We start from the raw sequence: 15,294 nt of genomic DNA, 5'->3' as shown, positions 1-15,294 counted from the left end.
TCAGAGTCAATTGGGCAATGTTATGCAAAAACCTATCAACCTTCAACGATCTGAAATGGAGTGAATTTAGTGTGAAGTTTTTAATTTCAAAGAAAAGTAGCTTTATCACTGTTGCAGCTATTTAATATACTTTATTTCTTTTTGTTGTTTCTGCGTGTTTTTTAATGGCTCGTCTAGTAGTATAATTAATATTATTTAAAATTGTCTATTGGCTGGTATTACTCGGCAATTTCAGTTTCGGTATGATCAGCATTTTGGCAGACGCGTAAAAGTATAATGTTAACACTTTATCGACCGTTAGCGGTTCAACAGCAAACGCACGTCCGACCGGCAGCTCAGGCGCAGATTCTCCCTGGCGCCGGCTCTGTTTCGGTTTAGACTCCCCAATACCATTCTTTTCCTTCATCGCGAATAGTAAGTTTTTCAAATTGGTATAAAACTGTGGCAGCTTACAAAGCAACGCAGTTGACGCAACTGAGCGAGGTACCTTAGTATTATGTAACAAATTACTGCTCAAATAATGAAAAAGATTGTCGGCGACAAAAAGCCGATTAATATGCTATCGATCGGTAAGCGTCGGCGACAAAAAGCCGATTAATATGCTATCGATCGGAAAGCGTCGGCGACAAAAAGCCGATTAATAGGCTATCGGTCGGTAAGCGTCGGCGACAAAAAGCCGATTAATAAAGTGTTAAAATTAAAGCGTTAAATAAAAGTAAAGTGTTAAAATTAATTGCCTCGAGTGAGTTTCTTTACGTTTATTGTATCAAGAGGACGAAGAACCGATGCTGCGTGTCTTTCACTCTCAGCCAAGTAGTTTGCAAGTTTTCTGCAAAATAATCGACGAGCCTAAAATGAGACAGTTTCAATAATTTTATAATGCAAGAGTTGTTTTGCAAAACCAGAGATCGCAAAATTATTCACATTACAGATCACAATTTTATCTAATTCGTTCTTACTTTGGGGGTTGCAGGATTCCTGCGTAATATGGCCCAGTTAACAAGCTGGATATCGAGATGGATAACATTCTCGAAAATATACTTCGTCAAACTGGAAATATATTTTTCACTTTTGCTCGATAAAACAGTGAGTTCCTCGCCCCTCGGTTCGTAGCCGAGTTTCTACCGGCTGTGAATCTTCTTGCCAGCGGATCCATCCGTGTCAACTCTGGCGTACGAATCCGAGCGACCACGAGATCGCGTATTGTCTAACGACCCAATACGGAAACCCTCGACCTCGTTTTCTTTTCTCCACACACAGTTTCGATCTTCGAACGAGCCACGCCACCGGAGAGAGAGAAATATCGGGTTTGGCATCGAGAAAGATCGCGGATCGAAAATCGGGCAAACTTAACGCAGAGAGCCGGTCGCGATCGACTGAAAAGGACCGAGAGGCAGAGCTGGGCATAGTTCGAGTAGACTTCTATCTAGACAAATAAATTATTCGAAATTTATTCATCGATACCTCGTTATGTGTCATTTTGCATCAAGACTAGTCGTTCACAAATGCCAATCCTTTTACCGCACATTAACCTCGAGAAACAAATTATTCCAAAATTCAGTTTCTAATTTTCTAACCAATTTATATTTCGTCAGCGTATTTTCTAACCGTAAGTAACAAAATTACTAAAAATTTGCGTAATTATATTCGCCTGGTTATCTCTACGCGCACAACCAGTCGAAATAAATAGAAAGTAAAATATAATATATAATAAATAATATACAGGATGGTTGGTAATTGATTGGTACAAGCGGAAAGGGGGTGATTCTACGCGAAAAAAGGAGTCGAAAATATAGAATACAAATTTTTCGTTCGAGGCTTTGTTTTCGAGAAAATCGACTTTGAATTTTCGCTCGGTACGCGTCCACTTTATCACGTCTCGTTATAACGGATCTCGCTGTAGATTTTTAAAAAAATTAAAAAAAAAAATTTGCATTCTATATTTTCGACTTCTTTTTTCGCGTAGAATCACCCCCTTTCCGCTTGTATCTCCAGTTACCAACCACCCTGTATATTAATATACATTAACAAATAATAAATAATATATATATATATATATAATAAATAAAATAAAATTCGCGAATAACATTCAATTCAAATTTCCTCATCTTTATTTGTTATTCGTCGTTCGAATCAATTTTGCCCAACTCTGGTCCGAGGTTTCCAGAGGGTTGTTTTAAGGCTACTACTGACCTGCTATACTATAGAGGGAGACCGAGCTGTCTCTAGAGAAGCGAGCCGAGCCCCCGAGGCTTCCAAGGGGACTCTTACCACACTGGTAGCTGCGAAGCGGCTTGGCCGGCGGCACCCCGCCACCACCTATCCAACCATCCGGAAAACCAAACAAAAACCAATGTACCCAGCTGGTCCGGTGTACGTCGCGTTTCTGCCCGACGTTCGTTCCTTTGCTAATTCGCGACTGGTAAAAGTGCACGGTATCGCGACTCGGAAATATTGGGTTGGCAACTAAGTGATTGCGGATTTTCTCATTAGGTGGTAATGACAAAACCCGCAATCACTTAGTTGCCAAGCCAATAATCGGAGAATATTGGCGAATTAGACGACGAACGTGAGAAAATCGATGTTCTATATAACACGCTGTGTTTCCTGCATAAATAAATAGCCCCATTTTATAAAAAAATTGTACCTTTACATGGGCAAACAGGTTTTGCCTATATAATTTTCTCTCGTATTATACGCGATCGTTGTACAGCGTACGTTATACGAATTGATCGGAGGACAAAGGTATTGGCAGATGAAAGAGAATTTTTGCGTGACAAAACGATCAGCAGTTGTCAGTCGGTCTGATTTAATACTTGAGATGGAATGAAATAAAATTAATGCAATTTGTTTGTAGGTAACAGCATACGTAGAATATAAAATCAAAAAGGCAATATCCTTCTTTTAACGAAATTAAAGAAATCGAACTGCTAGATGGCAAACTTTTTTGAATAAATTACGTGGGCTTGAAAACAGCTCACAGTTTTCAGACGTGTAAATGCCTGTAAATTAGGTGACACATCATTATCATCTTCTTTATTGCTGTCACTTTCGTACGTTTCATATAATAAAACGTTCACACAGCGGATGTTCGTATAACGCAGGCTCTACTCTAACCACTAATTTGTTATTATTAGATAGGCGAATATGAAACGTCGTTCTGTACGACAAGACTCGAATTTCTAAAACGTCGTATATTTAATCAAAATAATTCCTACGTCGTTCGACAAAACTTTCTCAAAAACTATTTCGTTTCGTTATTGCGAAATATGAATTTTCCAATAAAACAAGTCGGACATTTGTTCATTTATAATTCTCCTTAAAGTAATTAAAGTGATTTACGCGTTAAAGAATCGCTTAGATGGAGCAGGAAACGTCTTAAACCGCTCCAAAATGCTAATTTCTAGAAACCATCTTTCCAAATTGAAGTTTACGTAAAGAAACCGTACGAACTTTCTGATTATATATTAACGTCGCGATAAAGAAGTTTTATATTTTTCATCATAAATCTCCCTTATTAATCATCGAATGCATCGATTTATGTCAAATTTCATAACGAGAAACAGGCGCATATCGTGCATCAACCTAATTACTTCACAACTACGTAACCGAATTTATGAAAAAACCAACAGGAAATATTAATTGTTTTTAACTTTCGATTTTAAAATGGGGCGTTTCGTAACACATGCTTCGTCTATACGCGTGACAAAATGCATCTTATGTATTGTAACGAATAAATCACTATTTTACACTGTTCTTAATGAGATGTCACAAACGAACAGTTTTTTCCCTTTAAAGCGTCGTTACTCCAAGATTGCTTGTGTATTATGCACTTTTCCAGGGCGTCGTAGCAAAGGCGCGAAGCGGATGGTCGTCGATCGTAGTTTGTCAGACGACAGTCGGGACTCGAGTCGACGAACGTGTTCGCGCAATCGAGACGACCTCACGCGATCGCCGATCTCACGGACGGCGCGTGTACATTGCACAAGGATTCGGTGCTTGCATCCGCAAGGGACGAAAAGCGTTGGATCGGTGCGTTACTTTCCATCAAACGATGCGAACGAGTATACAAGCTGAGGAAAGTATTCCAACATTTGTGACGAGCTTTTCCTGTAGCGACACGGTTATTTTGAAAATTGTATGCCACAGAATCATCAAGCAGAAATGAGTTTTTATTCAAATGGATGGGAGTCGTTGCTAAATAACACTTTGACCGCCACGCAGAAATCACATGTTTCGCTCAGGACGCCACGGGAGTATTTTTATTATTCAAAGCATATAATGGCAAAATAATGATAAATTGATGACGTAAGACAACATTCTTCCCCGATGGACCGTTTATCTTATTGGTGACGCCTCGGTAACAGTTGATAGCGACATATTATAACAAGGCTTCGTTTATTTCAACAAACCATTCGCTTTCGTTATTTCGTCGTAGGCAAAACGCGCGGAATATATTGTTGAAACGTGTAGAAGATATTAGTAAACAGTATTAGGATCATTTTTATGATTTCGACGAAACATTCGGCTGAAATGGTACAGGTCCGCAGAAAAATTATGTTTGCGATAAACCAATGGTAGTGTAGATTACAAGAGAGGAAAATGTGCTGTAGATTTATCGGATCAAATGATAGCATATTCTACACCACAAAGAAGAACCCTCGAGTGGTATATAAAATTAGCTTTAGAGTTATTGTTAGATACATCAATTTCAAACGCGATGATACTCTATAAACAAGCAACAAAACTAAAAATCAAGTTATCAGATTTTAGAATGGCACTCGCAATGCACCTTACACAGTGCCATTCGCCAGAGCCGTCAAATATACTTATTCGACAAAGATTGCGACACGAAATGCAGAAGAAAGAAGGGCAAGCGTACCTGGCACGAAAATGTTAAACAGTTGGGATGAAAAATTGCTATGAATCGGACCAAAAAGGTGATCACCTATTGTCCAGATTGTATCGATGAGTCACATTTATGTTTGAAGTGTTTTAAGTGGGTATTCTGGTCTAGAGGCATGAATTTCGGGCGATTTTTGAAGCTCTGTAGAGCGAAACAAAAAATATTTTTGCTATCCTCCTTTTTAGCATTTGTTTATTGATATTTCGAGATTACGTAAAAAATTCACTGAAAAAAAGAACTCAATATTTAAAAAGTTATGAGCTGGCAAAGTGGGTGCTGCCAAAAAAATGGGGTGTCGTGGCATGCATATCAACCCTTCTGGTCATTTGAAACCAAAAAAAGCGAACAGATTCTTAATTAGTATGGATGCCGCTATCGTTTGAATTTTGGAAAAGTCAATACAACATTTTTTCACAAAATGACGGCCGTTTGAAAAAAAATTTCTTAATTCGCACGTTTTTTTGACAATTCCGAACGTTTAAAGATAGTAATATTAAAGATTTTGAGCTAAGCGTAGTCCGGACGATAGAGGAGTATATAAGGAATATTCAGACCAAATTTAAAATAAATCGGTTCATTAGAACTTGAGATATCATGCACGCCAACTCGAAAAAAGTAGTTTCGAGAAAAACGCGTTTAAAGTTTTGAGACAAGTTTACTCGGACAATGTCTACCGTCTACTGTTCATTTGTTCCGGTTGGACCGAAGCAGATGCTGCGTCTCAAAAATGGCTGTAACTCATAAAATAATTGAAATTTTGAAAAATCCTTTTAAGGGCATATTCTTGAATGTCTAAACTTTGGAAATATGGAAAAAAATTTTCGATTTTTTCAAATTTCTAGACCAGAATACCCCCTTAACACAGTGCACCGTTAGATGCAAGATTTCTTCTCATTTTTTTTTATTGATGTTCTAATAAAAATGTTTGATTGTTCAGTGGGGCACTTTTTATTTCAAAGTATCTTCTATTTATCGGTTATATTCAAAATGCCCTAACTGACAATTTTCATTCAATTTTTACAATTGTAGGAACGTGATAGTCAAAGTGTTAATGAAAGCGATTGAAAATGGGTTAAGCCTCAACTGTTTCGATTACGAATAACCATCATAAAAGATTAAAATTTTTTTTTGAATGCTGGTATCGATAAACCATTAACGTTCTTTTTGGTTAAATCGTTAGTTTGGTTACCGATAACCATTGAAAAATTGTCCGCCATTGATAAAGAAAACGGCCATTCGTAATCAAAATCATTTGAATAAAAATATAAATATGACAAATATTTAGAGCGTGGCCTGCTCACCAATTTCAACGACGTTGAAATACCTCGTCAAACTCGTCATTCTGAACAATTTTTTTCTATATATGTTACCGCTGCTCGGCTTTAATTTCCGAGATATTCGTAAAAAGCTTTTGAAATTTGCTTGGTAATATTGGCTTGGCAACTAAGTAATTGCGGATTTTGTCAATACCACCTAATGACAAAACCCGTAATAACTTAGTTGCCCAATCTGGTCTCTGAATATGGCGCATTTTACAGCACGTGACAAGTACTGCAGGAGCTGATTTAGTAAACTAAAATGAGGGGAATAAAGATCGTACGAACGTACATGCTCCGTATGACCTTGTTTTCGAGTCACAACTTTATTTTTCCACGGAACAGACTTTCGTGCAGATACGACGAGATTGAATGTCACGTGATGGATATGATAAAACGTATGTGGTTGTTGTGCCATGCAGCTCCTAAAACGTTACTTGGGCCGACTGTTTCCTGACAAATGGATGGGTCGTGCTGGCCCCACATCCTGGCTAGCTTCATCTCCAAGCTTGAATTCGCTGCTTTAAAGTCCGTACTTTATAATAAAACGTCACAGTGAACGTTGACAGTGTTTCAACACTTTGTCACACGTCGACTAAAATCACCGACAAATTCGTCCAAGACCAGGTCAGTTCAAACGAGTTGAAAATCCATGAAACGACGTATACACGTTTGTATTGAAACTGGAAGTTGTGGCTTGAAGCAGTTTCTCTGGCGATATATAAGCAACTATTAGAACACGAAATGAGCTGTAACTGGAAAACAAGGTCGTACCGAGCATACGTATGTTTGTACGGAAGTTTCTTTTTATTTTAGTCTGCAGAATCGTAGTCCCAACGTGTCCTGAAACGCTCTGTACATTGCGTGTATCGTACGAGACATTTCGAAGTTTCATTTAGCATTGTTACGAGACTCGAGTTTTATAGACGTAAAAGCTTTTTAAAAGCGTTCAAATACTTTCCTCAGCCAACGTACACGGCGACTGCTGTAATTAGATCAAACCATAACATAGAAATAGTGGAAGATAGGAAAAGATTTCATTAAGCAAAACATTGGAACAGTTTGAAAGAAATGTCTACGAGAAAATAATCTCTTTAATCGCTGTAAACGTGTTTAGCGAAACGTTCGTCTATATTCCATCGTCTGAAACTTACATATGGTTTGGCCTAGTTGCGAGGAACACCCTGTGTACTTGTATATTTCGCGTCACCTCCTCCGAATCGTTGCAACGGAGGCAACGCGAGACTCGTTCGACCGCCACAGAGAAGAGGAACGATCGAGCGTTTTTTTAGTAACAAGCGAGGTGAAGGACGAGTAACAACGAGTATGCAGCAACGTTAGGAGCATCGGACGGTTAAAATAAATCCGATTGAAACGAGTGACAGCGTGCGGAGAATGCAGCGAGCAGAGGAATTAATCAGCCGTCTATGTCGTTCCGGACACCTGCAGGTCCGAACACACGACGAGAATCGTTGCAATGTCGTCGGGCGGATGCATTCTTCGTGGAAAGTCGGCTGAAGCTGAAGGGAGAGCGTGGTGCAAGCATGGAGCAAACATGACAAGCACAGGCAGGAGGAAAAGCGACCAATTGACGCTCGAGACTCGATTCCCGAAACCACGCGATTCTCATCCTCGAGAACTTGCCCGGTCCACTGATCACGAAGCGTCGTTTCATAGAAGCGTAAGCGTCGTCTATTGGAGACGACGATACGTCTACGCTGCTGTTTAGTTCATAAAACGTACAGTAAAGGTAATTGTAAGTTTACGCCAAGTCCGTGTTTGTTGGAAAATCCGCAGCACAAAAAGATTGGCTGTGACGGATATCTGCAGACAATCGTCTTAACACTTAGCCAACCGCCAAGCCAATCTATAACGCTGTGCACGTCGAATTTTTCCAAGTATCGAGCACTAATGTTCGTTACTTAAGAAACAAACGAGTCTAAAAATGATTTAAGCGGTGAAGTACATTTTGCGGTGGTGATTTTCTTTAATGATTGCACGTATTGTTTATAGAAAACGTGAAATTGAAAGTATTTAAAAGTGTAAAAAAATATAGGTAAAATTGAAAACATTAACGATGATTAAAGATAAATAACAGGACTTGATGGTGAAATTAAAAATTCATAATGCATTTCAATATTCTTTTACAGTTTGCTATCGTTCGATTATATTGGATTGGCAACTAAGTGATTGCGGATTTTGTCGTTAGGTGATAATGGCAAAATCCGCAACCACTTAGTTGCCAATCCAATAACTTTAATTACCCATAACTGACAGTGTAACTTTTTAATTAATTTCAATACCACTAAATTCGTGTATTTCATTATATACTGTAGTTTATAAAGGCAGAAAAAGTGGTGCAACTAATTGGCAATAATTCCAGGTAAACATTAATTGATAATAACAAAGAAAAATGTTGGTTTTACAATTTCATTTTAAAATTCCTACTTCATGTTATATTTTTTCCGCAATGATATAATAACTTTCGCGACGATAACTAAAAGAACAATATAATGAATTTTATTTTGTCTTTTATGTATTCAAACTGAAGCTAATTTTGTATCACTTATACCAATACCAGTCAAAATAACTGGTACTTGTCAGTGTAAAAGGGTGCTGCAATCTGTTTATCGAACCTCAATTAACCAGTTTCCCTATTTTCTACAACTTGCCATACGTTTTTCCAATTTTTCGATATGACGATATCGGTTATCAGGAAAATTCTGGATCGATCGTTAGATCGCTAGATGCTAACATTAGAAATACCACACCAGTCAAAATGACTGGTTTTACAATTTTATAAACGTGTCAACTCTCGTTTAGGGATCATGGCCCCAGATAGACCAATAATACCAAAAATGTACTACGTAACATGTAATTCCTTCCGTAAGAGAGTAATGAATCAATAAATATAAAAATATTCTATTATTAGGTATTTTTTAAAGACCAGTCGTTTTCACTGGTTTTGATAGAAATATCTTCCTGTTAATTATCGGTAGTTCTAGTGTTAATACGCTTATTAGACAGGCGCGGGACGCTTCGTGGACAGTGGACCTAGCGTGATCGGCTTTTTAAGGCTGAGTCTCGAGTATCGCGGATTTTCGTGTACCTGGAGTGGCGAGAGGTTTCGGTTGAGTAGGCGTTGCATTGGGTCCTCCGACTACCGACGACGCCGCAGGACTGTACGCTCTCATTAGTTGGCCTCCGCGTGGCAGGGTGCTGCTTCCTCCGACGTAGTATCCGCTGTTTCCGGAAGTCGAGTTCTTTGCCGTCTAAAACACAGATGGCGCGTCGAAACGTTACTCGTCTGACATAATCGACTGATACGACAAGTGGTAGTTGAGGCGAAAGGGACACATATTAAACGGGACATTATACACATGTACATAGCAATGACAGTAGTAGAGTCTCGATTATCCGAGCTGATGTGCACCGAGCCCATCAAGCGTACCAAGGCTATCGGATAATCGAAAACTCGGATAATAAGATCATAAGAAACATTTTGATTGTGTAATATTACAGATATATTGGGATGGCAATATTTTGTCAATACCAGCTAATGACAAAAACCGCAATCACTTAGTTGTAAGTCCAATATTTAACATTGATTAACTATTTAATTGATTCAATCGATCCAACTATTTAATTGATCAGTCGCATTTACGATAGTCGCCTATTTACTCTTTTGTGCTCTTTACGTTAAATTTTCGAAAAAAAAGGGAAGAGTGGAATTTTGACAAAGTTCAAAGTATCTCGAATAATACGGAACATCGGTGAAACTAAGTGATTGCGGATTTTGTCAATATCAGCTAATGACAAAAGCCGCAATCACTTAGTTGCCAACCCAATATTTAACACGAATTAACTATTTAATTGATTCAATAAATCCTACTATTTATTTGATCATTTGAGCATTAACAATAGTCGTTTATTTACTGTTTTGTGCTCTTTACGTTAAATTTTCGAAAAAAAGGGAGAGTGCAGTTGTGGCAAAGTTCAAACATCGGTTAAACGGGACTCGGATAACCCATGTCCCGCAGACTCCACTGTACACAAAAGATGATAGATCTTTGCATTTTCGCATTTCAGTCAGAATCCCATGGCTAAAATGCCATAGTATATACTACAATGGTAAGACAGAATCTATTTTGCATTACCAAGGAGGCTGATATATTGGGTTGGCAACTAAGTGTTTGCGGATTTTGTCATTACCACCTAATGACAAAATCTGCCATTAGTTGCCATTAGGTGGTAATGACAAAATCTGCAATCACTCAGTTGCCAACCCAATACATGTATGCATAAGGTACTAAGTATATTCGATGTAGCATGTATGTATGTGTATCTGCATGCGTAAATGTGTAAAGTAATGTATATATATATACATATATACTATACATAATAATAAGGATAGAATAGGTATAATTTTACAGACAAATAGAATTATAATATAAAAAGGGTAACCTCGCAGTATATTGAGATATTATGGAGTGGTGCTGTGTTACATTAATACCATGCTATCGACTGTTGCTTTTGGATGTGCTGTTGATCTTAAAATTAGATTATCTCCATTTATGTATTATTCCTTACATTGGCAAGCAGATCATGGTTTAATTCCAACGATATGCAACGTGAATGGAGCGTCGATAACACCTACAAATTATTAGTATTGATAAATTCTCTCTTGTATAATGGTAACAAGTTTGATAATAAAACCGATGAAATTTGTTCAAATGCTAAAGTTCGAGTATCCTGTTAGAATGAGAAAAATCTCGTAGAAATGAAAAAGGTTTTTCTAATAAGATAAACTTGTAACTTGTCGATTCCATGAACTAAATCTTGGTTACATGGTTTACGTGTATTGCATGTTATTTATTTATTTATTTATTTATTTAACGAATTACACCAGTACATGACGCGAAATATAAAAGAACGAGCGCTAATTTTTAAGCCACGATTTGTACAATTTTATATAAATTAATATGCATACTTCAGAGGAAATTCTATTATATTCTATTATATTCTATTATTATTATATATAATTCTATTATATTAACAAAAAAGAAATCAACGATTTCGGTAACGTCGTACGCAGTTGAACAAAATCTCCTGATACGATCCAAGTTACCTAAGCTATCCTCCGATATGCAGCTATACGAAGAAATTGCCTCCTTCTAACAGATAATTAAAAACATATAATTTAAACAGTTCCAAGATTTCTGAACGATCAACGAACCGATCGAACATTTTAACTCTATCGTCTGCACATACTGTCGTTTAATGCAGCTTTCCTTAGACTTTTGTGTTCCAAAAAATCCCCAAAAATTCTTGTATACTCTGCCCAGTTTCTACAACATCATCCTATAGTTTCACCGTGTTAGCTTTTCTTAAGCAGAGCAAAATTTAAACAAAGATATGGAAAAAATGCGAGTTTACTTAAAATTACTAGTCGAAAACCACCAAATATACCGATGGAGGGTTCAAAAGTACGACCACGTCCTCTTTGGTTCTACGCTTTGTTCCAACGTGAGCATATTCAAATTGTCAACACTTTACCGACCGCTAGCGGTTCAACAGCATACGCACGTCCGACCGGCAGCTCAGGCGCAGATTCTCCCTGACGCTGGCTTTGTTTCGGTTTAGACTCTTCGATACCATTCTTTTCGTTCATCGCGAACGGTAAGTTTTTCAAATTGATATAAAACTGTGGAAGCTTACAAAACAACGCAACTGACGCAACTGAGCAAGGTATCTTGGTACTAAATAACAAATTACTGCTCAAATAATGAGAAAGATTGTCGGCGACAAAATGCCGATTAATATGCTATCGATCGGTAAGCGTCGGCGACAAACAGCCGATTAATAGGCTATCGGTCGGTAAGCGTCAGCGACAAGAAGTCGATTAATCAGCTATCGGTCAGCAAAGTATTAAGAATATCTTCATTTTTTAGTTGTGGCAAGTTTCGACTCTTGCGTGTGTTCACTGGCGGAGAAAAAACGTATGCAAGCAACTACCGGTAGAAAGTAATACGCAAAGCATTTCGAGCGTGCATTCGATCCTCGGACGACAAGAATCTTATGTGTTCATTTTTGTGAAAATGCGAACGTTCCGGTTTGAGAGGAAACGCGCGCAAGACAAACAAAAGAAGGAGACGCGGACATAGTCGCGGTGTCGTTTCGTCCAACGATGACGAAGATAATATTCGTGTAAATCAAGGCAGACTGTGTCTTCTCGTCTCGTTTTTACGCGAAGGTCGCGGTAAACCGACGTGTCGTCGATTTCACTCTGATTTTACGATTCGTCAAGTCTCGGCAAACTTTCGCGTTTACTTCGACCAACGAGACAGATCACACATGCAGATAACTACGTTGCAACGTGAACAAATTCCGTAAAAGCTTTGTGACACTTGCATTTACGTACATAAATAGGCTGACGTCTTAGATACACGAGATCACGTAAATTTTTATTTGGGTCTTCTTTACCATCTTATGGAAAGATCTTCCAGTTGACAAAGTTCTACCATTGCACGCAAGGGCACGCGTAGCGCTGGAAGGAGCCCTTTCTCAAAGTCATTTTGTCACGAGCTTTCGAGGTGATATTTTTAAACGGAACCTTTTTTTCATCCATCTAAAGCTACAAAGAAATTGCATGGTCCGTGTTTTAAGTAAAAGCCGGTTCCATGCGAAACTCGTTCGGTCTCTGCACAGTGTTCTTCCTTGTTTTTCATAAAATTCGATATGTAATATTCGAAATTGATACGAAAATGACGTAATATAGGAAAAGTTTATCGTTTAGTGAGAGCGGTAATTTACGCCCAGGTAATACAATCTAACTCAATATTTTAAATTTGACGTCTAGTTGCTTTCTCTTTGCCTTTACTTTGATTTGTTATTTCCTCGTACACAGCTGTTGAAAATATTCGATCGAAAATTATCTAAATATACCTCGTGTCCAATAGCCATTTAATAAGACACAATACGGTAAAAATAATACGAAGTTAACATTTGTTTATAATAATAGAACGATCGCAAAATCAAAAGGATAGGAGAAATTTGATTTTTCTTATTTTGCTGAGTAACATATAAACAAAAACGCGGATTGTTGCTCTCTTGAAACAGTTGCATAAGTTTATGTTTATTAACCAGGCGAAGGAGCTGCCTAAATATTAGCCAGGCAACACTATGTTTTTTATAGGATGCTGATATTTTGAAATGGCTTCTTTCACTGTCTAATATCCTAGCTCTGCTTTCAAAGTTGCGCAATCGTTATACGAGCCTCAAACCGATCTATCGCTTAACTACGTGCCTGTTATTTCGAACGAAAACCATTTCGTCCTATGCGTCATCGTTTGAATAGCAGCGAGAGGAGAGTGGCCAATCGACAAAGCAATTGTAAATGCCGCGGCTTTAAATCCTAACGACTTCTTCGATTTCTTTCGAACTCCTTCAGCTACACTCCTCGCCAAAAAAGTAGTTCATGCGTGCTATCTTTAATTTCTCAATGGCGCGTGTAAAGTTTGTCTAAATGGCGTCTGTAACGTATAATACGAAAACATTATGAGCTCAGGTTAGGTAATCAGGTCCAGAAATGCGTTCTGCATGAGTATTTATTTGTTCTTCGATTAAATTTATGTTTTTTTATTATTCTATTATTATTGCTTAGTCCTCTCGGTTGTGGACGAACTTTTGGTTTTACATCTCTTATGTCTATTTCTCTTCTTATACAGGATGGTTGGTAACTGGTGGTACAAGCGGAAAGGGGGTGATTCTACGCGAAAAAAGAGGTCGAAAATATGGAATAAAAATTTTTTTCTTTTTTTTTTTAATTTTTCCATCGAGACGACGATCTACAGTGAGATCCGTTATAACGAGACGTGATAAAGTGGACGCGTACCGAGCGAAAATTCAAAGTCGATTTTCTCGAAAGCAAAGCCTCGAACGAAAAATTTTTATTCTATATTTTCGACTTCTTTTTTCGCGTAGAATCACCCCCTTTCCGCTTGTACCACCAGTTACCAACCACCCTGTGTGTCTACCTCCCCTCTTTTCCACTCTATTCTATTACACTACCTTGCTTATTCTACCTCTGAAAACTAAAACTAGAAACTATAAATTAGCAACTAATGACTAAAAACTATTGCCACATTGGTCTTTAGCCTCCTTGCTGTGCATCCTTCCTGTCGTTTGCCCTTCTCTTCTCTATTATTGCTTTCAGTTCTGTTAAACCTTCTCCAGTCTCGCGTAGCGTTTTTCCTATGTCCTTTGGTCCTCCCGTTATTTCACATTCTTCTATTACATGTCTCAGGTTTTCTTCTTTCCTTCTACATAGTCTGCATCTTGTTTTCCTCTCTTCTTTCCAGTATTCCCTTGCTTTGGTCTCGTTTTCGCATTTGAATCTTGCCAATATTCTCCTGTCCTTCCATTTCATCCTCCCTTCTAAGTACTTTGGTCATTTTTCTTTGACTATGTTTCTGTAGTGTATATTATACTTGGATTCCCTTATCCTTTCCCCCTCTCTTCTGCTTCTCTCTTTCTTCTTTCTTCTATAATTTGGTCTGCTGTCACCCTTTCTTGCTTCCATCTGTGTCTCTCCCTTTCTCACCTCTTCCAGTCCCTTCTTTCTCTTTCTTGCTCTTTTCCCTTCTTGGCCATTTCCCCATTCTCTCTCTCTCTCTCTTTCCTTTATACACTCCTTTCTACTAATTCCTTTTTTGATTCTAGGGCTTTCTCTTCGTACCTTGCTGCTCTTTTTAATGCTTTTTCTTTTATTTCTATTATCTTGCATTCTTCTATCAGTATATAATTTGGTGTTGTCATATCTAAGCCTAATATCCATTTCGCATATCTCCTTTGTACTCTAATTAAATTTATGTATAGGACATTATTTATTCTGCCATTGATGAACTTGATACTTGTCTTGGCGAAATAACCGATGCCGGGCCAAACCATCACGCTACCTCCTCCCATTTGTCGTCGAATTGCCGACATTGTCTCTTTTCTTATGTCATGAAAATAATATTGCGATCCATCAGGACCATCCAAGTTGAATCTTTTTTCGTCTGAAAATAGCAC

At 38.0% G+C, this 15,294-nt stretch overlaps 1 protein-coding gene across 25 annotated transcripts in view; it reads right to left on the bottom strand.

Moving 5' to 3' along the window:
* The window catches only part of LOC117239422, a 168,207-nt gene that overhangs the window by 25,170 nt on the left and 127,743 nt on the right, over positions 1 to 15,294 (bottom strand). For 18 of the 25 annotated variants that reach the window (XM_033504939.1, XM_033504946.1, XM_033504943.1 and 15 more), the window contains 2 exons: positions 9,332 to 9,494; positions 2,194 to 2,331 (listed from right to left, as the gene is read on the bottom strand). In XM_033504939.1, the coding sequence (XP_033360830.1) occupies positions 2,194 to 2,331; positions 9,332 to 9,494 (301 nt within the window). Of the gene's footprint in view, positions 1 to 2,193; positions 2,332 to 9,331; positions 9,495 to 10,812; positions 10,876 to 15,294 lie in introns of all 25 variants that reach the window. The other 7 variants (XM_033504944.1, XM_033504947.1, XM_033504949.1 and 4 more) reach the window with 3 other exon arrangements.

The sequence above is a fragment of the Bombus vosnesenskii genome, unplaced genomic scaffold, assembly GCF_011952255.1.
Source record: "Bombus vosnesenskii isolate JDL3184/JDL3185 unplaced genomic scaffold, Bvos_JDL3184-5_v1.1 scf7180000013991, whole genome shotgun sequence".
Classification (NCBI taxonomy): Eukaryota; Metazoa; Arthropoda; class Insecta; order Hymenoptera; family Apidae; genus Bombus; species Bombus vosnesenskii.
This window is presented reverse-complemented; position numbering and strand designations above follow the sequence as displayed.